At 39.0% G+C, this 27,230-nt stretch overlaps 1 protein-coding gene and 1 long non-coding RNA gene across 5 annotated transcripts in view; one reads left to right on the top strand and one right to left on the bottom strand.

Moving 5' to 3' along the window:
- The window catches only part of NR6A1 (nuclear receptor subfamily 6 group A member 1), a 258,239-nt gene that overhangs the window by 51,463 nt on the left and 179,546 nt on the right, over positions 1–27,230 (top strand). For both annotated transcript variants that reach the window (XM_072631888.1, XM_072631886.1), the window contains exon 2: positions 1,008–1,049. In XM_072631888.1, coding sequence (XP_072487989.1) covers positions 1,008–1,049 — 42 coding nt within the window. The remainder of the gene's footprint in view (positions 1–1,007; positions 1,050–27,230) is intronic.
- Positions 24,413–27,230, bottom strand: part of LOC140519146 (uncharacterized) — a 45,686-nt gene continuing 42,868 nt past the window's right edge. For all 3 annotated transcript variants that reach the window (XR_011972108.1, XR_011972106.1, XR_011972107.1), the window contains one exon: positions 24,413–24,749. This is a non-coding gene — a long non-coding RNA (uncharacterized lncRNA). The remainder of the gene's footprint in view (positions 24,750–27,230) is intronic.

Raw genomic sequence — 27,230 nt, 5'->3', positions numbered from 1 at the left:
AGGCCAGTGTCACTGGATAGAACAATGCATATGGGGGAATAAAGGTGTAAGAACACTGGAAAGGTAGGATTGGGGGCTGCAATGTGAAGGGCTTTGAATAACAAACAGTATTTTGCTTTTACTCTTGGAGGAAGTAAGAGAACCACTGGAGTTTATTGAGCAGTGTTCAAGGTAGCCTAATTCCCTTGATTCTGTCTCTGTTTTGATATGATATGAGATATCTGCATCTTGAATCTGTTATACCAGACGTGTTCTTGAATGCTTCTCTTATCATTTTGAATATTACACTTGATATAATAAAAATTGTTTATAAAATAAAAATAGTCCACACTTGTCAAGTCATCAAGTTTTTATTAAGTGCCTGTTATGTGCCAGGCACAGTGCTAAGTGCTGGAGATGCAAAGAAAGGCAAAAGTAGGCTCTGTCTTCAAGGAACTCATACTAGTGGGGGAGACAAAATGCAAACTACTGTGTATATCCAAGATATATGTAGGATAAACTGGTGGTAGTTTCAGGGTAAAGCCCTTTGCATTTAGTGGTACTGGGAAAGGCCTCTTGGAGAAGGTAGAATTTCAGCTGAGGCTTGAGAAGCCAGGGCAGCTTGGAGGCAGAGAGAGGAGGGACAGAATTCCTGGTCTAGGGGATGCTGGTAAAGTTATAAACCATGCTTTCCTCAAAATCCTGTGAGGTAAATAGTGTAAGTATGATTGCCCACATTTTACAGATCAGAGGTACTGAGTGAGCTTCAGCAAGGTGAGTTAACTCATCCCAGGTCACATAACTAATACAATTTGGAAACCAGGATTTCAGATATCATCTCCTTACTCCAAACCCAGTGTCCTTTCTATTCTATCATGTTGTCTTTTAGAATAGCTTGATTTTGGTAACACATGAGCAGCCCTGAATGGACTGCTGACATTCATTAGATTTGTGGGTGACTATTTTCTGTTTGAAATCAGGTTGGAAGTAACTCACAAATTATAAATGCTGTTTTTCTTTTTCCCTAGGGTTCTGTCAGGATGACTCAGTTGAACATGACCCGACCAATAGTAAGTCCTACTCATCAATGTTCCCTGTAGTTGTATAAAAAAATAGAGATTATAGGAACCTGAAAGTTCATTTATATGTATTTTGCATCTGTGTGCCAGGCTTCTCTCTCTCTCCCTCCCAGCAGCCCAAGATGGTTTAGCAAACCATTCGCATGTTTTGGCGAACTTGTTAAAAGGCTTATGTTTTTAATCAGAAGCTAAACTGAATTGTGAAAGGAGGAAGAATGCATGCCTCAACAACATTTGAGACATAGTATTTTATAATCTTAGGGTCAGAATAGCCTCATAGAGACAGTGATAATAGAACCTGTACATGAGGCAATAAATCCCTTTAGAACATTCCCATACAATGGTCAGGGTTTAAAATGAATTTTTCTTGACCTTGCTACAAAATGTTTATCTTATACCTCCTTTCCTCAACTTTCTACCCCCTGCCTCTTGCATTTCTTTTAGCAATACATAGGTACAAACCAATAGTTTGAATTTGGTGATGTGATGAAGCACTATGTGCGTTATCTTATGAAGTTCAGTTGGTTTTGTTTGATTCATTATTAAATAGTTAATATCACGAGTCATGAAACATGACTGTTTTTCTCCCTTGTCTCCCTCGGCTCCTTAAGGTCGCTTAAAATAAATTGTTTCAAAATTTTCAAGAGTTGTCTGCCATTTTTGTTCATAAGAGTTTCAGCAAGTATATCTTTGGAGAGAATAGATCTTTGTGTGTGTGCATGTTGAGTGTGTTTGTAAAAGTAGAAATGTCATAGGGGAATCATTCCTCTTGACAGTTTAGAATACAGCCTCAAAGTTGGAAGCCACATCAGAAGCCAGCTAGTTTAACCTACCTTTAACACCAGCTTGTAATTGAAGGTCTGCAGGATTGGGGAATTTATTACCTTCTGAGATAGGTAATTTTATTTTTTGGAAATTGTAATTTTTAAAGAAGTTTTTGCTTATCTCAAGCCAAAATCTGTATCTTGACTCTAATGTCCCTTTTAGGACTATGATTGAACTAAAATAGCTAACTGACTATTAGCTTTGCAAATCCAAATTAACGTTTTTTTCCTAAGCATATCGCATATTTATGTTATTCTAATGTAATGTTATGCTATCCCAAGGAGCATAACTAGCAGTAATACGTAGAAATTAAAGAAAGTAGACTTCACTTTAGTAAAAGGAAGAACTTTCTACAGTACAACATGCTGCCTCAGTAAGTAGTGATTTCCATATCACTGCTGGTCTTTAAAAGTGGTAGAGTGACTCAGAATCAGAATTCACTTGGAAGGGAACCCCTAGAGTCCATCTAACCTACCCTGTACCAACTTGTACCTAAAAAAAATCCTTTCTACAACATACCTGAAAAATAAAGATCCAGCTTAAAAAAATAAAAGACCTCCCTTGAAGAGGAATCTAATACTTTAAGAGACATTCCACTCCATTTTTTAATAGTTCTGGTTAAGTCCAAATTCTGTCTCTTTCAAACTTCCTTCCCATTGTTCATAACTCAACCTTCTAGGCCAGGATGAACAAGTCGCAAGTCTAATCCGCTTTCCTCATGATAGTTCTTCAAATGTTGCAGATAGGTATAATCTAGACAACCACTCCCCTTTATAGATAATTCTCAGTTACTTCACTCTGTACATTACATGATCTCATAGCCACCTACCATCCTGGTCACACACCAGCTTATTGATGCCTTTCCTGAGATGTGTCCAACACAGAATAGAATATTCTGGATGTGCTTGGATAAGTTTGTAATTAACCCTGCCCTCCCTAGTCTTGGCTATAATACCTTTCTTAATGCAACCTGAGACTTAGCTTTTTGGGGTGTCACATGTGTTACACTGACTCACACTGAGTTTACAGCACACTGAAACCCTTAAAATATTTTCAGATTAACTACTCTGCAGCCATGCTTCCTCTGCCTTGCACAGTGGATAATTTTTAAGCCAAGTGTAATACTTTCTATTTATTCCTGTTATGTTTCATCCTATTATAATTGACCCAAAGTTCTAACCTTTCAATATATTTTTGATTTTTGACTATCAGCCAGAGACTTTGCTGTCATGATAGTTTTATATCACTGGCAAATACGATAAATACATATTCCTTTGTCAGAGTCACTGATAAAAGTATTAAAACAAGAACAGTTATCATCACAGGGCCAAGTGTGGTTCCCTGGGCATTTTACCAGAGACCTTTTCTCAAGGTGACATCAAACCAGTGATGACCCCTTTTTAGGTCTGGTTACAGAGTTAGTTCTGAATCCACCTAACTTTTCAACCATAAGACTCACATCTCTTTTTGTCAGATCCTTTGAATCTGGGTAAATTCACTTGAATCTGGGCATTCACTTCCTCTGCCACTCCAATAAACTGGTCAAAAAGGGATGATGTGTTCTTGAGGTCATATTGACAAGATCAACTACTGCTGTTTTTTAAGATGTTAGCCATCCCTTTAATAGTAAAGAATGTGCATTTGGAGATTTTTGCCAAGAATTAGATTCAGTGATGTCACCAAACATTTCCTGAGCATCTACTCTTATGTGCTAGGCATGGAAATTGAAGTAAAACTCACTGCCTTAGAGTTTTGCAGACTTTATTCTCATCTCGTTTCCTCCCTAGCAGCCAGCTCCTTTGGTGAAAATTAGGTCCAGAAAAGAATTTTCTCTCATTTGTGATTATCTTTTGAAAGATGAAATTATCATTAAAATGAGCCAGGAAATTATTAGCTGAGGAGGAAGCTCCAGCAGATGTCCAGATAATTGAAGTCCTCCATTACTACTGTATCATGCTTGTGTGCCTGGCCTGTGATCTGTTTCCTGAATTCCTCATCTGTTTCCTTGTTCTATCTAGGTAGTCTGTAGTATCTTCTGATAACAATGTTACTTCTGTTTCTGCCTCAGATCTTCATTCAAATGCTCTGCACCATGCATCCCATCTTAGGCTCCTGGATTTCTTCGGTATATCTTTTTAAATAGAAGCTGTCTTTTTCTTTTCCCTCTTCCCTCATCTTACATGTCCTAGTACTTTTGAATAATCTTTCCAAAGTATTTTGTATTCCATGTCCTGTATTACATATCCTCTCTCATTAAATCTCGGTATTGTTTGTGGGATCGTATTTAATTTCTTGCCTTAGGATCTCTAGTTTACCTTGCTTTTTTATGGATTTGATACTGTATTTCATCACTGATTCCCTTCTTATATTTTGTCTCCTTTGAGTTTCTAAGGATTTTTATTGCTGCTACTTTCCCTGCTTTGCAGCTACTCTTTACTTAGCTAGATTAGACTAGATATACATGGACATTTTTCTCAAACCCTCCTCCTTTTAAACTGAAAATCCTCATGATTAGAATTGCTAAGCATCTCTTTATCTCTTTATGCTGTCTCTGCCTTCTTTGTTTTTAGAATTTGTCTAACAGACAAAATAAACTTCATTTAGAGAAAAGTGAAGTAGTAATAATATTGGGCTTTTTTCTAGCACTTTTAAAGTTTGCAACACATTTTATATGTATTACTTTATTGGATCCTCCCAACATCCATTTGAAGTAGGTACTAGATAATGTAGGTAGGTATTACCGCCCTCTTTATAAACAATAAAAGTGAGGTATAGAAAGGTTAAATGCCCAAAGTCACACAGTGAATTATTGGCAGAACTGGGACTTGAACCTGAAATTTATCTTGACTTCCAATTTAGCATTCTTCCCACCATACCATGCCTTATTGGCTCAGCACTCTGCTAGATGCGTGAGGGAGCCCAAAATAGCATTACACATATCTTAGGGCCCAAAGAGTTTGTATATACTAGTCTAATAGAAAGGAATACTTCACCATTCACTTCAACCTGTAACATCAACTTAACTACCATGGGACTCTGAGCAAGTCATTTGTCTCTGGGCCTCAGTTTCTTAAAGTATAGGATTAGACTAGATACTCTCTGAGGTTCTTTCCATCTATATCTATATCTATATCTGTATATCATGTATACACACACACACATATATAAGTATCCTAGAACTAAAAAGCTTAGAGCTGCCACAGAGTAGTTATCAGAACATTTAATAGGTACCCAATAAATATTCTCGATCGAGATGTAAAATGTAAGTGCCTGCAGAACTTATTGGATAGCATGGAAATTAATTTTAAAAGTTGAAAATCAAGTTTTAATAAACAGTGGGTGGAAAATGCCATACTATAGTCAGGAGTGGCACTTGCTATTTTTTCTGTTCTTTCTTCTCTCATAAACAGCCTTGACTTAGGAGGATAAAAAGCTAGAATAAAATCTGTGCTTGAGTGACTGTCATGATTCAGAGGAATTTTTGAATAATAGAAGAAACCTTGACAGGTCATATATTCGTATTGGTAGTACCACACATCTGTTCCAAATAGATGAAAATTCATCTCTAAAAAAAAAAACAAAAACAGACTTCCAGAAGGAGATGACATTGTGGCCTCCCACAGTACATGATCTGAATTGAGCATGCTACATAACTTGTCTATTTTCTGTTGTTCAGTCTTCCATGGGGATAGAAAATGCGATATTACCATATTCTCTGAAGGAGTTATTAATATGCTTAAAAATAGTTTTTGTCATTCTGCTTTTAATTCATTTAACCTTTGATAGAATCATTGGATTTAGAGCTGGAAGGGACCTTAGCATTCATATAGTTGAACTCCCTTCTTTTACCGAGGAAGAAAATGAGGCCATTGAAGAAGACTTGCCTATGGCCATAGAGGAAAGAAACAGCAGGGCTGGGATTCTCCTGACTTCAAATCCAGGGTTCTTTTTAGTATGTCATTGTGTCTTGGCATCATAATCCCAGGGGAAGCTGTATGAACTTTGAAACTTAACTTTGGGAGATCTTTCTATTCTTTTTACATTGGCAAGATATCACACTGTACCTGGGATTCACCTAACAAAATATCCCTCTGAGTAGTCATCCATCAACCCTTCCTTGAATCCAAGGTAGTCAGAGATTTTTAGCAAGAATTTGTTAATAGTTACTTTCATCAGAGTCCTTCTTTAAGGCTTCTTCATACAAGGGAGGGATGTTGGGTCTCAAAGGATTCCAGGTAACTCCAGAGCACGAACTCTGGTATGTCCTACCAAGTTGGGAAGGCACAGTCCTGGTGACAAGACCGTCATCTGAGTCTGAAATTAAGCTGTGAGAGACTCAGCACTGAAAGGCTGGACGTCAGGGTTTGGGTTACTAATTAGCTCTGGTAACTAATGGAGCTAAAGCAGAGAATGGTTTTTAATCTTTATCTGTTGGAGAATACTCAATGAAATCATAGATCCTAAAAGAAATGCAGTGTTGTTATGAGAGAGGGGATTAGAAAAATCTATGAAATAAACTCAGGAAATAATAATATCAATAATAGCTAACATTTATATAGTACTTACTATGTGCTAGGCACTATGCTAAGCACTTCACAATTATTATCTTATTTGATTCTCACAACAGCCCTGCGGGGTAGGTGCTATAACTATCACCATTTTATGGTTGACGCAGCTGGATAAGCTGGTTAAGTGACTTGTACAGAATCACATAGCTTGTAAGTGTCTGAGGTAGGATTTGAATTCAAGATCTTTTGACTTCAGGCTAAATAATTATCAGAAACATGAGAGCCTAAAGCCGAGGCAGGATCCTGCTCCTTAACTGACTGCAGAAACTCACAGGTCTTAAACTTCTTGTCTAGCTTTCTTAATGATGTCTAATAATAAAAGGCTTTCAAGACTGAGAGAGTTACACATGGTCGGCCAGAGAGTAGATGGTTACTTGTTGAGGACAGCATTTCATACTCAGATATCAGTTGGACTAGATGTGCCCTCTGTGGTACCTTCCAGCCTTATGATATTATGATTTTAACATACCAGGACCTGATTTACACATGGTCTCTGCGACATATTGCCCCTGGGAGTCAAGTCATGCTATCCTTTTCTGCTTGGGTCCTAACTTCAACTGTATGTTTTCTGTTCTATCACCTTTTAATGTATCACGGATTCCCCCACCCCCATCATGTGATGATGGATCAACAAATGGTCGTCTATAAGAGATGAGTAAATTTTTGTGGATTTATAGACTTCTCTGTGGTTCAGTAATTATTATATGTTGAAATAATGTTTATATCTTCTTAAACCACTAAATCACACTTATTAATAAATGTACCTTCTTTTTTCAAGGTACTACTCTGATGATTGGGTTACCATCCTGAATCCTTCTCACAATATTTTTTTTGTAAATGAGTCAGATATAAAAGAAGTGGAGAAGTACAGAGAATAAAGGACCAATGAATGACAACCTATCAAATTATCCTCTTAAATTAAAATGTTTATTTTAAGTATATTGGGTGGATCCTTTTTGAAGAAGAAAGACATGAAAGAATTATAGGAGATGAGAAAGATGAGATTCTTGAAGGCCAGACCAAATGTAGCACAACTTCTTTGAGGTCCTTCAGACTCCAGCTGTGTGACTCTGGACAAATCATTTTGCCTCTGCCTCAGTTTTCTCATCTGTAAAATGGGGATAATAATAGCACCTCCTTCACAGAGTTGTTTGAATCAAAAGAGATAACCTGTGTGAAACTCTTTGCAAACCTTGAAGTGCTATATATAAATATTAACTATCATTGGAGGCCTAACTAGAGAAGTTGGCTGTCAGGTAATGAAGGTTGCCTACTAAAGTGTGGAGAGGATTGTGATATCAGGAGGGAAAGCACTTCCACTGGGATTGAAGCTCTTTGAAGTGAGGGTATTTATATTATGGTGCCCATACTGATAACAATCATGAATCTTGGAAACATGGGAGAAGGATGGGCATGGTACCCATTGTTGTTAAGTCTCTGTTGTTTAAACCAGTTGGTGGAAAACTGGTGAATGGTGGGCAATGGGAAGTGAGATGTGATTTGCTGAATTCAGTTAGTGTCATGACCCTTCTTATCCCTGAGCACATGGTGATGCCTAGGAGATGGGGTAATACTATAAACTCCCTGCAAAGAGAGAGGCTGCCACTTTTCCCATGCTGGGGACTCCTGTAATAACTTGCCCAACTCTGGTATTCAAAGTCCAATGCTATGTCACAGGTTCAGGCTAAGTTCATTTCTACAAGGAGCTTTCCTATTTGCCCTTCCAATTAGCATAAGCTGGGGACAAGGGCAGTCAAAGGTCAAGGGAAGTTCAAAACAGCATAACCTCTGTGTGCTCCTTTTACCAAACAACCCCGAATCCCACAGTGCTTTCTTCAAGCATTTCTGAACTACCATGTTTACTATACAGTTGTAAAACTCGGGAAGAACAAGGATGGGCTTGATCCAAGGGAAGTCGGAAATATAACCATTAAGAATAGAATGCATTGTTGCTTAAAACAGGAGAAATAATTGATTTATGTTATGGTGCCCAATTAGGCTGTAAACTGGGGGGCACTAAAAGCAACCCTGGGGCTTCAGGACAGCTTCTTGCTTGGGCTTCTGTTCAGCCAACGGGAAGCTCCCCAATAAAGGTCATAAGCTCTGGAAGCTAAATTATTAATTCCTTTCATGCCACACAGGGATTGTAAACAGCACATAATACAAGACAACAATTGATACTCCTCACGTCCTGGCCAGGAGAAAGGTCAAAGGCTACATAGTTGGACTAGCAACAGCTGTTCTCAGAGTCAGTCCAACTTTGGTCCTTTTCATCTTTTGGAGGGAAGTCGTTTATACAATTTTTGGCTGTAGGTTTATTCTCAAAGAATCTTAGGAATTACCAGATAAGTAAGGCCATTTTGGGGGAGTTTTGGTAGGGGATGCTGTAGATGAAATCCATACTTGGGCAGGGGTTGGACTAGGTCTGTCGTTTGGAATCCCTTCCAAATCTGCTTCTTCCTCCTGAAGCATTGCCCCTCCTCCCCCCAAAGCCAAAACTCCAGTTTTGGGAGTTCTGCTGCATTTTTTGTTGCATTGTTTATTGCCTCTTATCTCACCAGGTGCTTGAGTTGAAAACATGTTGTAATTAAGTGGTGAGCACAGACCTTGGACACCTGGGCTCAAATCCAGCTCCCGGAACTTACTAGCTGTTTGATCACAGGAAAGCCAAGTCATCTCCTTGAGTAGTACTTTTCTTCATTGTGAAATGGGGGGAAATAATGCTTACGTCACCTTTGCAGATTTGATGTAAGGGAAGTGCTTTGTAAACGTTGAAGTACTACATAAGTATTATTTAATAACTTCTCTTTCCATTCATTGAAAAAGGGACAAAAAGATGATGCTCAGGGAGGCATATCCTATTGAGAATCAGTTGAAGGAACTGGAGATGGTTAGTCTAAAGAAGAAACAACTCTGATTCAGGGAAAGGATATGGTTGTTGTCTTCAAGTGTTTGGAAGGCAATTAGAAAAGGATTAGAATTTTGTTCTGCTTGACTCCAGAGAAGTAGTCAGTTAAGAAACACTTATTAAGGGCCTACTGTGTGCCAGACACTGTGCTAAGCACTAGAGATACAAAGAAAGGTAAAAGATGGTCCCTGCCCTTGAGGAATGTCAGTGTAACAGAGGAAGGCAACACACATAAAAAAGAATCTAAAAGGGGGAGTGCAGTGAGGAAGAGGGGGAAGGAGAGAGTATACTTGGTTCTGGGGGTGGGTGGGAAATGATGATGGTCTGCTGACATCCTACAGCCAGGCAGGGAATGAGATGGCTGCCCTGAACCTCTTCCTTAAATGAGGGATCTAGGAGAGGCCTACTGAGGGCCACTCTCTACCCTCTCCAATTAGAGAGAAGCAGGGCCCCAAGGGCAAGTGGGACTGAGTTTCAGAGTTGATAACGATCTTGCAGGAAGATGAGATGGCCAACCAGCAAGTTATTGTAATAGTAGAGGTGTAAGGGGATGAGGGCCTGTACCAATGGTGGCAGTTTTAGATGAAGAAGGGGGTCCATATGAGAGGTGTTGGGAAGGTAGAATCAACATGACTTTGAAATGGACTGGATCTGAGAGGCAAGAATTAACGAGGAGTAAAGGACCAATAACACCTACATGTGAGCCAGGGTGATTGGCATGATGTTGGCATCTTCCTAATTTCAGGAAGATGAGAAGGTGGGTTTGGGGGAAAGATAATAAGTTCAGTTTTGGGCATGTTTAGTTTGAGATCCTATGGGGAACATCCAAAAGGATGTTGGAGATGAAAATATGAGAGTCAGGAAAGAGAGTAGGGCTGGATAAGTAGATCTGATCATTATCTTCATGGAGATGATAATTGATACAAAACGATCCGATTTTTGGAATAACCCAACTTCTAACAAGAAGATATGTTTTCTTTTCTTTATGCATTTAATGTTGAGCTGAATCTGTCTTATTTTATCGCTCTTTATTACTGCCCTCAGGCCTTTCTTGCCTCTCTCTATAAGAGCAGCAGTCCTAGAGCCTTTCTCAGATGCCTCATGGTGGTGTGGGGCTGCCAGAGGCTTTTCTAGTGATGTGCAAGATGAGACAGGCACTCCTAACTAGAAAAGCTTTGAATATGGGCCCAGCAATGATCTGTGAAGCCATCCAAGGATCAGCCCTGCTAAAGAGCCTGGTCACTAGAGGATCAGCCACAAAGAATTAATTATATTTTGGGCCTTAGCAACTCGCAAAGATGCTCTTCTAAGGTAGAGAAGGGGTTGTATACAAGGACAGGCTCACAAGGTCCCGCTAATAAGGAGAAGTAACAATAATCACACCCACAAATGTTTTGAAGTTTTGACAAGAAATGGCAAATATTATCTTGAATTAAGATATGTTTTCAACGTTGAATCCATGGAGGGCAATTTGGAAATTTTGGTCACTAGGCTAGTGATAAATCTTTTATACACTGATAAATCTCTTGATATTTCTTTTATCAATCTCCAGAATTTGTTTCAGGTGAGTCCTTTGGTGAATGGTTGGTGGGATAGAAAAATACTAGGATTAATTGGACAATTTGGTTGGGGTTCCAGGTCTGTTACTATGTGTGTTATCTTGTGCAGATTGGGGTTTAGTTGTTTTTAATAATAACAATAATCAACATTTATATCGTGCTTATTAGGTGCCAGGGACTGTGTGAAGCACTTTACAGTGGTTATTTCAATTGAACTTCACAACAACCCTGGGAGGTTAGTGGCTATTATTATCTCCATTTTACACATGGAGACACTGAGGCAAACTGAGGTTAAGTGACAGGGTCACACAGCTAGCTAGGCAGTGTCTGATTTGGATTTTGAACTCAGTGCTTCCTGACTCTAGGCACAACATTCTCTCGAGAGGCTGCATCTATAGCTGCTCACCTGTAAAGTAGTTCTGCTATTTAGAGTGCTAGTAGCATGCTTACATAATTTAGCACCACCTCTTGTAGCCCAGATGGTCAAGTCTGAACTTTTAGTCTTTTTTTCCTGCGAATATGATGTTTTATTTTCATTGTACTTGGGTTAAGGTGGCCGGAATTTCTGAATGACAAGAAAGATTATTCCATTCCAAATGTTAGTAGGTGTAAGTTACCACTTGAAATAAATTGACCCGATGGTCAGGACTCATGCTTTTGGCCACTTTTGCTAACCATCTGGTTGACTTGGAGGGTGGACATCCCCTTCCCCCACAGAACAGCGGGTAAACTACAATGACCATCTGCTGACCCCTGTCTTTAACCTCAGAGAAGGTCAAGGAAGCTGATCTTATTGAACATAAATGTTCAGATTCAAATTATGTACTTCCTCGTTGGGCAGCATGTAGTTTTACAGAGTAATTTTGAGAAGAACAATTTATACTATTTTCAAAGCTGATTATAGAACATTATTTTGAAAAGTTATTGCATCTTTGGAGGTTAAGATGTACCTAACTAAAAAGTTTAAAAATGAAAATTTTTAAAAAGACCCTGGAGCTGGAAAGATAGAAATGTCTCCAAAAAATTTAAAAAATTATAAAGAAAAGTAAATGAATAGGTACTCCCATGGTGGGACACCTTATTCATTTTGAAAATCTGATAGTCTACTAATTAGGTAACAGGGTGACAGGATATTAAAACTAGCTACAAAATGGGAAGATATGGCTTAGGTTATCTACAGCCATAAAATCACAGGACACAAACTGGAAAGGGACCTTAGAACATAGATTGGGCTGGAAGAGGCCTTTTGAATATAGAACATTAACAATGAAAAGGACTTTAGTGTCCTTTTCAACGCTTGTCTGAGATTTCCTTATTTATAAAGAAGACTGATTCATCCAAGGCCACACAGTGGCAGAATGGTGACTTGAAACCCAGTCCTCTTAAATTCAGTAATACTTGTAAAGTGCTTGGTAGAATACCTGGCGTATAACAAGCACTATAAATGCTCATTCTCTTCCCCTTTCCCCTCATTTTAGTCCAAAAACATTAGTGAGTTTCTTATGGTTCTTTGGAATAGGTCCTACATGAACTGCGATTCCAGGGAAACTTCTCTAGTCTCCTTAAATTGTGTAAGGCCTGGTTCCCTAGTGAGGAACATCAGAGCCCAATAACTGGATCTACAAAGAAAGGTTCTGCTTCAGACTGATGTGGTGGTTGTGATCATCTGCGTTTGGTTTGTAATTCCTATCCTGCCATGAATTAGCTATTCAAGCTTGGTCAAATCACTTCCTATCTCTGAGGGAGTTGGAGTAGATGACCCCTAAAGTTTCTCCTAGCTCTTACTATTTGTATGACCTTGGCTAACCTTCTCTGCATCTTTGTTTCCTCCTCATGAGGAAATTGGCTATTGGGTTAAGGGCTCACTATTGGGCAAAAACTAGGAAATAGTCTAGAATAAATTGGGTATTGATCAGTAACTCGTACCATATTAACAAGATAAGTTCCAAATGCATATGAGTTAGACATAAAACATGGCATCATAAACACATTAGAGGATCAAGGAAGAAAATACCAGCTGGATCTATGGAGAAGGGAAGAAGTCAGGACCAAACAAGGGATCATAGAAGATAAAATGGATAATTTTGATTACATAAAACTTAGAAAGATTTTACACCAATAAAACCGGTGAAGCTAAAATTAGAAGAGAAACAACTGGAAGAAAAATCTTTGGAGTAGATTTCTCTGATAAAGTCTCATTTCCATAAATAAAGAATTGATTTTTTAAATAATAGTTTCCCCAATTACATGTTAAAACAATTTTTTAACATTTGTGGTTTTATAAAAAAGTTTTGAGTTCCAAATTCTATTCTTCACTCTCTTCTGCTCTCCCTGAGACAGTAAGCAGTTCAGTATAGGTTATATATATACAGTCATCTAAAACATTTCCATATTAGTCATTTTTCACAAGGAGACTCGAACAAGAAAGAAAGAAAAATAGCATGCTTCAGTTTGTCTTCAAACAATATCAGTTTAAAGAACTGATTTTTAGGAACAGGAGCCATTGCTTAACATGTAATGGTCAAAGATAGGAACAGGCAGTTTTTTCAAAGGAAAAAAATCCATGCTGCCAATGATCATATACAAAAATGTACCAAATCACTAGCAATTAGAGAAATACAAATTAAATCAATCTTGAGTTTCTGTTTCACATTCAGCAGATGAGCAAAGATGACACAAAAGAAAAATGACATATTGGAGGGGCTACAGGAAAACAGGCACACCAATATGCTTGGTTGGTAGAACTATAAAATTGGTTCAACCATTCTGAGAATCATTTTGGAACTTGTGCTCCAGTCACTAAACTGAGCATATACTTTACTAGAAATATCACTACCAGGCCAATACCTAAAAGAGACTAAAGAAAGAGGAAAAGGTCAGATAGGGATAACATGTTTATAGCATATCATTTATAATTGCAAAGAATCTAAAACTATAAAGGTGCCCATTAGTCAGTCAACTAGCATTTATTAAGCATTTACTATGTGCTGGGCTCTGTGGTAAACACTGAGGATACATAGAGAGACCAAAAACAGTCATGCAAACAAGTTATATACAGGATAAATTGGGGTAACCTCAGAGGGAAGGCTGGGAATAGCTTCTTGCAGGAGATAAGAGACTTAGCTAAGACTTGCCAGAAGCCAGAGAGACTGGGAGGCAGAGGTGAGGACGGAGAACAACCACTGAAAACTCTTATAGTCAAGAGCGGGAGTGTCAGATTGCAGTAACCGAAAAGAGGCTACTGTCTCTGAATGACAGATTCAGTGGTAAATGAATATAATGAAATGCTAACTAGCTTGTGACTCTGGATGAGTCATTCAACCTCTGCCTCAGTTTCTTCATCTGTAAAATGGGGATAATAATAGCACCTACCTCTCAGAGTGATTGTGAGGATCGAATGAGATAATTGTAGAGTGCTTACTTAGCTCAGTGCCTGGCAATATAGAAGGTTAGCTGTTACTATTTATTAATTTGTTTATTATATGTTACATTAAAATATATTATGTTATTTATTTACAATGTACATTACATATACTTATAATTATAAATTCACAGTTTATTAAATTGTGAAAGAGACAGTTTTGGGGAAACCTGGGAAGACATATAAAGTGAGAAGAACTAGGAGAATGATTTATACAGTGACAACACATTATAAAGAAAAAGCAGCAGGGCTTAAGAAACTTATTAATTCAATGATTAATCACAATTGTAGAGAATTGATAACGCATGGAACCCCCTGACAGAGGTGATAGACTCAAGATCCAAAATGAGACATGCCTTTTTAGACAAGTGTAATTTGGAAATGTGTTTTGGTTGCGTATTTGTTACACTCTCTTCCCTCCTCCACACATCCCCAGAGGTTCCGATAGGGATAAAACAGTGAAAAAAGAAGAAAGTCATTGAGGCCCCTCTTTAAGAAGAATACAGTTCACAGAAAAGAAGGGAGGCTTGAAAGAATTTTGGGTGATGAGGGCAGCTTTGAAATTAGTAACTTGAATTTAGATATTTTAAAAGAATTTAGATATTTAAAATTCAACATTTAACTATTTATTAGATATTTAAATTAATTTAAGTCAAATTATTGTTATATATTTTTAAAAATTAAATATTTAAAAAGAAAAGCAAACACTGCATAACATAGCCATAGCTTCCTGTCCATGCCAAAAAAAAAAAAGGTTAAAAGTCTGTGCCCTAGAGAGTGAGATAGTCCATTGCCAAACCTGTCCTCAAAACCTTTCCAGCTCAGCAGGAACAGCTGTTGATATAGCCTTCGAGAACCCAAGTCTTATCACTTCTCTATTATGTGGAAGAATTCGAAGAAACCTTTGCTAAGAGCAAGAAAAAAGGTAGAGAAGAAGTTCTCCTTAAACAAAGGAAGTAAATTCTGCCTTCCCTTGCCTTCTGACCCTCCTGTCACCCTGCTGCTGGTGATTCCAGAGTGTTGGTGTTATAGGCCCCAGGTAGTCCCTATGCTGAGGAGAAGGATCTGCTTCCTAAGCTAGGGATCAATACTCTAGGCCCTAGTGATTCTGGCTTTTTGAAGGAAGTTCTCTTCTCATAAGTATTTTTGTACTGGGATTTCATATCTTGGATTTCCTTCCTTTGTTGACAGCACTGGCCTATTTCAGGGTGTTGATAATGAAACTGCTCTTTCTACCAACCAGAGTCTAGGACTGTTGATAATCTATCAAAACTATATTACAAAGGCAGGCAGCCACAATCTTTACATTAATTTAAAGATCCTTAGTATCTTAAGGGCAGTGACCGTTTCTGCTTTGAAATTCTTCTGTTTAGTATAGGATCTGTGTATAGTAGATGCTTGATAAACATTTGTTGGACTGGTGGGGGAAGGGAGAGACGCAGGGCAATGAGGATTAGACTTGGGAGTCAGAATTTGTGTTCAAATCATCTGTAAAATCGAGAGTGTAGTTCGGACTAGATCAAGGGATCTTTTTAGTGTCATGGATACCCTTTGGCAGTCTGGTAGAACCTGTGGGTTTTCTCAGAATAATGTTGCTTTTAAAAAAACATAAAGGAAATACTAAATTTCAACTAAAGGATAATGAAAATAAAGATGTAACTTTTTTTCCATTCAAATTCATAAGCTCTTTAAAATCTGTCCATAAATCTTCTGAGTATCTATAGACTCTTGGTGGACTAGATCTGAGGTGTCAATCACACTTGCTATACAACACTCAGACTGAAGTCTGAACCAAATTAAAATGTAATTGGGAAATATTTAACAAAATAAGTTAAACTACAGTACAACAGATAATGTTAATATGTGGATTTCTGAGTCAGTGTGGAACCTGCAAGGATCCTTATGTGCAGATTAGAGGCCCCCATTTCTATTTGAGTTTGACACTACTGTACTACATTCTTTATAAGGTCTTTTCCACTGTACCAAGTTACCTCGTGTTTTAATATTTATATTACCAGCCTCATAGGCTTTCTGTGAAGAAAATGCTTTATCAGTTTTAAAAGTTGTGTAAAATTTGAGCTGCTGTTGTTACCCTTTCAAATTTAATTTTTAATTGGTTGTATAGATTTTATTAGTTTAATTTAGTATCTTCTGAACATATACTACAGACATTTTTTCCTTCTGCCTACCCTGTGGCCTCACAAAAAGACAAAAAATGGCAGGTAAGTTGGTTTATGTTTTGAAGCCAACCCTTTCAGATAAATGCACAGTGGTATTAGTTTCTTGAATTTGAAAGCTATGTACAACTGGACTCTAGCAGAGAGAGAACACTACCCTAGCAGTAGTCTCATTGCATGGTTTATATGGTATTGTGAAAGAGCTCTTAGTCCTGCTGCTTACTAGCGGTGGGGGCTTTGTTTCCTTATCTATAAGACTAGGGTCTTTGTAGTTCCCAGTGCTCTATGACCACCTGGCCTTCACATGCAGCCAGCCTTGTTTTCCACTTTATATTTTAAGTCTCCATCTTGTGGATTTGATTGAGCAGTACAGCCTTGGGGCTGGTGGATTCTTCAGTGTTAGATCCTCCTCAATCCACTAGGTGGCAACAAGTCCTAACAGGAGAGGGAAAGGCTGTTGAACTCAAGGTAGTTAAAGTACAGTACATTTGCAATGATGGTGGAGTTAAAGCAGGAAGGAGCCTTGGAAGTCCTCTGGTTCAACTTCCCTTTTTGTTGCACCTGACTCAGGTGACTTGTTTAAGATCACATGGGTGGAAAAATAGTAGAAATTGATGCAATTACAATATTTTTTGTCTTTGTATCCCCAACACTTACCCAGTGCTTTAATGTTATTGTTGTTTAATAATTAAACAATCAGAAAGTCCACTGACCCACAGTGAGATATAGTGCAGGTTTGCCAGTGCAAGTAATTCATTCTACAGTAATCTCAGCTCTGGTATTTACTCTATGTATGACCCTTTGGCAAGTCACTTTTCCTTGTATGAGCAGTTTTGCTATAACTTGGCATTTGCACTATAAAAAAAAAACTCACAATAAAAAACCCCACAAAGCCACTGGTGGAAATAGGATTAGGAATACAACCTCAAAAACTTCCTCAGTGACACATTTAAAAAAAGATAGGAACTTAAGAAAGGTAGTCCAGTTTTTTACGTGGTAAATGGTTTAAAGATATGTTAACGTTACAATGTTAATATTACAATAAATAATCACTGTACCAGCAGCCTGGGACCGCTCCTTGGGCAGCTTGGTGCTCAACCTGGAGTTTGTGGCTACAACTCCTCCTGCTAGAGAATGGGGTGGTTTGGACCAGCCCTTATAGTACAACTCCTACTACACCAGAAAATATACAACAAATTTGGCACTTTACCTTGACAGAGGCCTGGTTTGTTGTAGAAATGGGCACTGGAAGGATTATGTGAGTTGGGGGAAGCAGTGCAGTTTTCTGTGTGTTTGCTGTTTCTTGTGGAAGAAAGGTAGAGAAGCAAACTTGAGTCCCCTTACCCTCTCAGTGTTCCCTCATGTATCAATTGCTTTGGAACAGTCATGTTTTCTAACTTCAGGCTATAGCAGAACTGATTATAGTTCAGTTGTCTCATCTATAAAAAGACTGAGGCTCTTTCAACCCTGATGCTCTGTGTATTACTGTGCCATATTCAAAGATCCCTTCCATTCCAACCATTCTACAAAATTCTACATAACTCAACAAATTTTTATTCAGCAGCTATTCTGCACAAGACTGTGTTCAGTGCTGAGTATAGATTAAAAAAAGATAGACACCTTACTGTCAGAGAAGTATAAATAACTGCCTTTGTTGCTACAGGTAACGTTAACAAAGGAGGAGTACAAGCAAAGTTTTGTGACAGATTTAAGAAGGGAGACATTGCTTTCAGCTTAGGGTAGGCATCTTTAAGGGTTTGGAGAAAGCTACATGGAAGAAGAAGCCCGTGATCTAGACTTTGAAGGAAAGAAAGGAGAACAAGGTACTGGGGAGGGAATCTGAACCCCCTCCCCCCCCCCCCCCACAGGACAGAGTGAGCAAAAGTAGGGAAAGGTTGACACATGCTAGAATGAATGAGTGAGCCAAGCGATGAGATCAGAGTGGAGAAAGGTAGAGTAGAACTGCTTTTATGGAGGGCATAGAATGCCAGGCTTAGAATTTTGTGCTTGATTGTATGCTTCTTAAACAGTGGGGAGCCTGCCATGTAAAAATAAAAATCAGCACATTTCTACATCAATTTACAAAACACTTTCTTGTCAACAATGCTTTTAGTAGTATAAATATTACCCCCATTTTCAAGATGAAACTGAGGTATCTTCAGAGAGGTGAGGTATCTTCCCTAGGATTATGCAAACATGACAGAGAAGAGCGGAGGCCTGAAACCCAGCTCTTCTGTCAGTCCAGTGCTCTTCCAGCTATTGTATCTCTTGTGTTAGAGACTGAGGTATTTGGCAGCAGTAGCTTGGTAGCTAAGTTACAGTCCTTGCCCTCCTTGAGCTTCAGATACAGCAAATGGGAGAAGCAGCATATGACGACTTCATTGCTGTGGATACTCCTTCTAGTAACCCAGTTTGCAGCTCCTCTGTGCTGTGGGAGATAGTTTTTGTGAGTTTTGGGGGCAGTCAGTTTTCTGGTAATGAGTCTCTTGCCTGATCTGGGGTGGTCCTCAGATAATAGACATGGCCTCTTGGTAAGCTTGTCCTCAAAGCCTTTTGGGTGTATTTAGGCCTACCAGAAGTGTGTCTCTGTTGTGTGGAAGAAATAGTAACATCTCACATTTCTGTTTTGATGTGTGGTTTATAGAATAATTTCCTTACAACAGCCCTGTGTCTAAGGAATAGTCTCCTTTTACAGAAAAGAGTAGTTTGCTTCTCTAATTTAAGATTGAGAAAATAGGAAGAGTTCTCTAAAGAACTAAAAACAAAATCAAGAACTAAACTTTAATTTTTACTTTCCTAATCCCCTCTAACTGTGATTTCTTGGCTTGCTCTGTGAAAAGCCTGATGCTGTCATAGAGGGAAACAGACTAACAAAGAAGGTAAAGGAGTTAGTCTAAGATCCTCACTGCGGACTCGAGGGAGGGAAGCATGGCAGGAAGGGGAAGGAAGACCAGAGGATCAAGGGGAGAAAATATTCCCTGGGTAACTTAAAGCTCTAGCAGTGGAGTTCAGATCCTCTGGAAATTCTCAAAAGAAAATAGACCATTGACTTCCCTGAAAGGTTTTATACACTCAGTAGCTTGAAGGCAGACTAGATTTGATCATCTTAAGAAATCTCTTCTAGCCTGTAGGATGCTCTTTTCTAGTATGTGGTGCACAGATGTCTTACTATAGAGGTGATTGTGTTTAGAGGAATCCAAGAAACTTTCTATCTGCATCTCTTTCTTGGGTTGCCCTTGCGAAGTTATTAGTCATAGAATCCTAGAATCTTTGTATGGAGGGTCCTTAGAACATAGCATGTTGGATGAGAAAGAAGCTTCAGAGATCTACTGCTTTGTAGATCAGAAAACTTGGGATCAGGAAGAAGTGATTTTTTTTTGTCCATAGACCCATAGATAGAAAAGTAATCAAGCCAAAAGGGCTGCTGCTGCTGCTACTATTACGAGCTGATGCTTATATTTTGTTGTTTGTTTGATCATGTCCAACTCTTCATGACCCGATTTGCGGTTTCTCAGCAGAGATACTGGAGTGGTTTGCCATTTCCCTCTCTAGCTCATTTTACGGATAAGGAACTGAGGCAGACAGGGGTAAGTGATTTAAGTGCCCAGGGTCACACAGCTAGTAAGTGTCTCAGGCCAGATTTGAACACAGGAAGATGAGTCCTGATTTCGAGCTGCCCCAAAGCTTATGTAGTAGTTTCAGAGTTAAGGCTAGATGGCTGTGTGGATACAATGCTGGGCCTGGAGTCATGTGACCAGAGTGCTGGCCAGCAGTCATGTGAACCTGGACATGTCACTTAACCTCAGTTGCCTTAATCCACTGAAGAAGAAAAAACTACTCTCTAGCATCTTTGCCACAAAAACTCCATGGACAGTATGGCCTACAGCCCATGGGGTCACAAAGTCTGACACAGGTGAACAACAGTTTCAAAACACTTTAAGTCTTGTCTCATTTGATTATCATAACATCCCTGTGATTTCGGTGCTGTAGGTGATACCCCTTCCCATGTTATAGATGGAGAAACCTCAGAGAGGTTGTGTTTTGCTAATGATTGCAAAACTCGTAGGTATTTGAATCCTAGTCTCTCTTGGTTCCAAGTTCTTTCCTCCTCCTTCCAATTTTACTGAGACTTGCCTACGGTGAGGGAGCTGCCACTGGGAAGGGTGCAGCTGTGGATTTTTTTGATGTGAATTACTGACATGCTGAGGGAATTTGAGACTTGCTGCTAAGATCAGCTTTTCTATATTCTGTGTGTAGAACATGTCATTTGAACTGCATGATCAGACACATATGAAGAAGCATGTTATAGTGGCAACAGAACTGAACTTGGCTTCAGAAGACCTGAGTTTGAGTTCTGGCTCTGCCACTAACTTGTATGCTTTTGGGGCCTTGGCTTGTTGAGTCTTTTTCTTGACTTGCAAAAAGTACATTTGATTAGCTTTTTAAGGCTCCTTTTAACTAACTTCACTATTCAGTAATCCTGGTGTATTGTAGCTGTCCAGAAGTGTGGGAAGGTACCAGGTACTGAGAAGTACAATGTGTCAGCCTTGCTTGCCAAAATGTCATGGCCATCATGGCAAGGTGATAATGCTCGTTGGTGCCAAATAATGGCAAAATGTACTCCTTAAGAATTCAGAAAGCTTTATAAAGAGTTTCAGGGCATTGGTAGAACTAGAATGACAGGGGCTTAGGTAGAAGCTAGAGGTCTTAGGAGTAGTTGAGAAAAGGAAGTTGGTGTGGCTATCTGCTAACTTTTTTGTTATAGAACAAACCCTCAATATGGGTTCTAGAAACTAGAAAGTCTGTTTGACTCTCAGCTCTGTTGCTTACTAGAATTCCCTTTTCTGGATCTCAGTTTATTCTTCTTTAAAATGAGAGGGTATGTTGATTGGTATCATCTTAAAGATTCCTTGGGCAACTAGGTGGTGCAGTGGATAGACCACCAATGCAAGAGTCAGGAGGACCTGAGTTCAAATCTCACCTCAGACACTTGACACTCACTAGCTATGTGACCTTGGGCAAGTTACTTAACCCCAATTGCCTCATCCTGAGTCATCTCCAGTCATCCTGATGAATATCTGGTCACTGGATTCAGATGGCTCTGGAGGAGAAGTGAGGCTGGTGACCTGCACAGCCCTCTCTCACTCAAAAAAACTAAGTCAAGTGCAAGTCATGTCATTATTTCTCTGATGGCAACAAAAGACAAAACACACACAAAGGTTCCTTACAACTTCAGATCCTGTGAAAATCCAAAGAATAATTTTAAAGGGATTGCTTTTTCTCTCTCCTCCCCACCCCCCAAGAGAGATATACTTTCCCCTTCCCATTGACTTATAGGATTGTGCTTAAAGCTCACTTCTTGCAGGGAGTTTTTCCAGATTTGCCTCTAGATCACTCCTGCCCCTCTGGTATTCTTGTATTCCTTAGCATCTGTTTATCCAATAAGAACTATGTCACTTTAAATTCTTAAATTTGTATCATCTTAGAATTGGGAAGGGAGCACAGCTCATCAGATGATCCATAATGGGTTTCAACCCACATTTAAGAAGCTCTGAAGGGATCATGAAAACCTGAAGCCTAATTCCCTTCCTGAGGATTGAGATCTCAGATGCAAAAAAAAAAAAAAAAAAAAGTGGGCAAGGAACTGAGTTCATGGCAAATCTAGTGGCTTTTTGTCGGTTCTCATCTTGTTGATTTCCTTGCAACAACTGCTGCTGTGGATCCTCTCCTGGATACTCTCTTACCTTTGGGTTGTTATGACGTTACTCTGTATTGGTTCTCCTCCTATCTGACTCTTCCTTCTCTGCCTCCTTTGCTAGTTCTTCATGTCACCCCTCCCCCCAACAACTGATGTTACTCTAGGCTCTATCCTAGGACCTTTTTATCTTTATGTTATCTGACTTGGTGATTTCGTCAATGCCCATGAGTTCATAGGCCTATACATACCTGGCTTTAGAGTGTGTGTCTGCCTCTCTCCCTCTCTCTTTGAGACAACATACATATATGTATGTAATATGTAAGTACATATATGTAAATATACATAATAATAACAAGAGAACAACTACAAAATAATAAATTATAAGGTGGTTTGAAAGGGAGGGTATTAGCAGTTGGCAGGGATCAGAAAAGGCTTCATTCAGGTAGAAGATGGTTCTTGTACTGTATCATGAAGGAAGAGAGGAATTCTGTGAGGCAGAGGAAGGAAGTAGTGTTAAGGCTCTGAGATAGGAGCTGCTATACCATGTTGAAAGAGAAGGAGATCACAGAGTTTGGGAGGGGGTGGAAGTAATGTATAGTGAGGCTAGAAAGATAGGTTGGGGTAAGTTTTAAAGGACCTTAAAAGCTAAACAGAAGAGAATAAATTTGACCTTATAGGCAACTGAGTTATCTGAGTTTATTGATTAAGGGAATAATAGGATAAAACCTATACTCTAGGAAAATCAACTGGAATAGGAGGAGACTTGAGGCAGGGAGACCAGAAGGCTATAAAGTCATATTCTTTCCCTCCCTACCTCCCTAATCCTAGATTACTAGTGCTTTTTGTACATATCAACTTAGATGTTCCATTGGCATCTTGTAATCACCATGTCCAAAACAGAATTCCAATTTATACTCATTATCTTTCCCCACAAACTTTCCCCTCTTCTGACCTTCTCTGTTATTAATACGGGTACTATCATCCTCCCAGGCCTGCAAAGCTCTATGTCATCCTTTACTCCTAATACTTACTTCACATATCCAATCCACTGCCAAATCTTGATGTTTCTACCTTTAAAACATCCCTCATCCATGTTCTTTGCTCTCCATCTACACAACTACCACCCTTGTTCTAGGTCCCATCCCCTTCTAACTGGTTTCCCTGCCACAACTTTCTCTCTACAACCTCACTTTCACTCAGCCACTAAGGTGATTTTTTTCAAGCGTAGATCTGACCATGTTATCCTCTTATTGGGTAAACTCTAGGGCAGGCCGGTTGACTGACTGACTTAGAAGTCCCCTAGTTCAACCTTCTCATTTCATAGAGGAGGAAGCTGGGACCAGAAAGTGAAAAGACTTGTCCAGTGTCATTCACGTCACAAAAGGTAAAGCTAGAATTTGAACTCAGCCTCTCTGATTTCAGATGTAGTGTTCTAGATTGTGGTAGATTACCTCTACTAGATGATATCTAAGCTGTCTAATTTTATCTAGATAATCTTGTTATAAATCCTGTTCTTTCCATCCTTAGTGGTCACTTGACATCCTCTTCGGCTTTTATTTCAGCTCTAGACTATTATTGGTCTTGTCCTCATGCTTGTCCCCTCCTTTTCTCCCTCCCAAACTTCCAAAGTAAGTGCCAACTGATAATGGCAGAATTAGTGAGAGTTAGTAGCCTACTGCATATGATCCAGAGCTTAAGTATATAATAAACTATTCATGACCAGAGCCCTTGTTTTTCCATTACTATGAAAGATTTAGTGGACTCATAGCAGTCTTGTATAATTCTAAAAGCCATTATGACATTTTAATTTTGGCCAAGGAAAAAGTTGTGTTGCATATTTTCTTGGCCTTTGTACTTCCTCTGTCCCTACAAACTTCTTATTTAGGGATTCAAACCACAAAAGCTGTAATGAATGTGCCCTCTTAGATTTGGATGGAAATATAAGCTAACCCTATAGAGGAACTTTAACTGTTTCCTCCAGAACATTAGGTAAAACAATATTCCAGAGGTCATTCAGTTCCGTAGGAGCAATATCTGTGTAGGCTCAGTACATAGCAACCTTGAAGAGTAGGAGAGTTAATGTTACTGAGGCTCAGGTACTGGGTTAGATTTTTACTCATCATCCAATGAATTTTTTGGATCATTGACTTTAATTAAGGATTTAAAATAGTATGTTAGGTTTATGTTTTTGTTGAGGGTTTTTTTGTCATTGATACGTTTTATTTAGGTACTTCAGAAGATCCATGTAAAAATTCCCTCTATATAGATCATAACCCCACCTAGAAGAGAGTCTTGATTGAGTTTCTTTGGCCATAGACATTGATCACCTGGAGTCAGTCTCCCTGGTGAGCCTCTCTGCACTTAGGCTGGTCCTTATGTAGTAGACACCAGTCCGTCACCCCTTGGTTCCTTCACGGAAGCCTTTCATGTCTGGTGTTGGCCTTGCCAAAGCATGTTCTTTGCTGCAGAGCCTTCAAGAACACAGGTTCTTCTGTTTTCTCACTGTAGCCTTCAAGAAACAGGTTCTCCTCTGTGCTAGGGTAAGAAAACAAAGGACTTCACTGTGTGGGTTGGGGGAGAGTAGGAATGGGTGGGGAGGGCAACAGTGGTGAGGACCTTTGGTTAGAATGTGACAGTGATTCTATTATGAAATTACGTTGTTCAGGGTAATGTCCCATTGACCATAGCTATATTTGGGAAAGTTTAAAAGATTTGAGAAAGGATTACTTGGAATTTAGTAAGCTCTTCCAAAGATAAATAAAACTAACACAAAATCCTACTTGTTTTTTAAGATGTGGGACAAATATCCCCTCCAGAAAGTCTTCCCCATATTGATTGACCCTTATTCCATCTGATTATAGAACTTCAACCTTGTAACTTCGTTTTCACCTCTGTTGAGTAGTTATACTTTGTATAATTGATATAAATTATACAGATTTATGTTAACATAATCTCAACTTACTGCTCACTGTAACAAGACAATACTTTCCCACCTCTCTGATTAATTTATCATCCCTCCCACTACAGCAGCTTTTCCAAAGCTTTTCAACCCTCCTCAGGCTTCCCCATGCCTCCCTTTTTTCCACCCTCTCAGCTGAGAGCTATACCTCATAGTTCTGTGAAACGAGACAATTTAATTGGAACTTCCTCTTCTGCAATCATCTCACATCACTTAGACGCCTTTCCCCATGATTTTCTTTTATTCCTGTCTCACATGAAGAAGTGGCCCTTCTCCTTGTCAAGGGAAACCCCTCTGTATGCACAAACAATTCAATTCTATCCCATCTTGTCTAGCAGATTGCCCCCACTGTCACTAATCTTCAGTCTCTCGGTGTCTACTTGCCTCTTCCTATTGCCTACAAATATGCGCATATCAACCGTATCCTTTAAAACTCCTCACTTGAACTTTCCATCCTACCATCCTATCATCCTTTACATCCCTGCTTTCTTTTGTGCCTAAGCTTCTTGATAAGACCTTTTTTGATAGTCACCTTCATCTTCTGCCCTCTCATTTTCTTAACTTTCTGCATTCTGACTTCAGCTTTATCATCCAACTGCAACTGTTCTCCCAAAAGTTACCAGTGATCTCTTAATTGTCAAATCCAACGGCCTCTTCTCAATTCCCATTCTTCTTGACTCTTTGCAGCTTTTGGCACTATTAATTGCACTCTAGTTGATACTCTTTTCTCTATTTTCTAGATTTGACACTACTTTATCCTGATTGTCCTGTCTGACCACTCCTCATAAAGTCTTTGCTGGATCTTCATCCAGATCACATCCATTAACTGTGAATGTCCCCCCCAAGACTTTGTCCAGCCAGGACCCTTTTCGCTTTCGCATGGATTCAGTTATCTCCATCTAGATGATTTCAGATCTGTTTATCCAACTGTAACTTCACATGATCTTTAGTCTGACATTTCCATATGTCTTTTTGCCATATAACTGGCTGTCCTATAGACATCTTTAACCCAGCATGCTCAAAACTGAGCTCACTTTTTCTTTAAACTCTCCCTTCTTCCTAACTTCTCTATTATTGTAGAGGATACTCACTATCTCCCAAGTCACTTAGACTCACAACTTAAGATGTCATTGACACCTTCTCTCTAAGCCACCATGTCCAGACTTTTGCCAAGTCTTATTGATTCTGCCTTTGCAACGACCCTCGTATATTCTACTTTTCTTTTCTGAAACTGCCACTACCCTAGTACAGGGCCTCATCTCGTCGTACTTGGACTGTTGGCAGTACCCTGCTGGTTAGTCTCTTAGCCCCAAGCTTCTTTCTAAATGGACTCCAATCTGTCCTTCACTCAGCTTTCAAAATAACTTTCCTAAAAACACTTCTGATCAAGTCACTCCTTTAATCCTCTAAAAAACTACAGGAGTTCCAAATTTAAAACCTTGTGTTTGACTTTCTCATGTATTGTCTTCCTCTCCAAGTATTGTCCAGTCTAGTAACATCAACTTCCCTGCTAGTCTTTGCAAAAGATATACCATCTTATGACTTCATGCATTTTCACTTGCTGTTCTCTATGTCTTGGAATGGTCTTTCTCTTCTCTGTTTCCTAGATTCCTTCAAGTCTCAGCTAAAACCCACCTTTTCCAGGCCTCCTTAATGCTAATGCTTCTCTCAAAGATTACCTCCAATTTATACAGACACTCTGTCTCTTTCTCTTGGTGTACATATATATATATATATATAATATGTATATGTGTATATAATATGTATATACATGTGTGGTTTGTAAAGAGTTGCTTGTATGTTGCTTCCCCATTAGAATATTCAAGGACTGTTTTTGCCTTTCTTGGTATCCCGAGTGCTTAGCACAATACCTGGTGCATAGTAGGTCTTTAATAAATGTTTGTTGACTCTATCAATTTGGTATTATAATCAATGTGTTGATCAGCATATTCAGTAAATAGTAATGGAAAAGACAATAAGAAAGGGCTTCCTGTAAGATGTCATCTGAGCCTACGAACCAAATATGCCAAGAAGTGTAAGAGGTGGTGATGAAGTAA

The sequence above is a fragment of the Notamacropus eugenii genome, chromosome 1 (genome assembly GCF_028372415.1).
Source record: "Notamacropus eugenii isolate mMacEug1 chromosome 1, mMacEug1.pri_v2, whole genome shotgun sequence".
Lineage (NCBI taxonomy): Eukaryota > Metazoa > Chordata > Mammalia > Diprotodontia > Macropodidae > Notamacropus > Notamacropus eugenii.
This window is presented reverse-complemented; position numbering and strand designations above follow the sequence as displayed.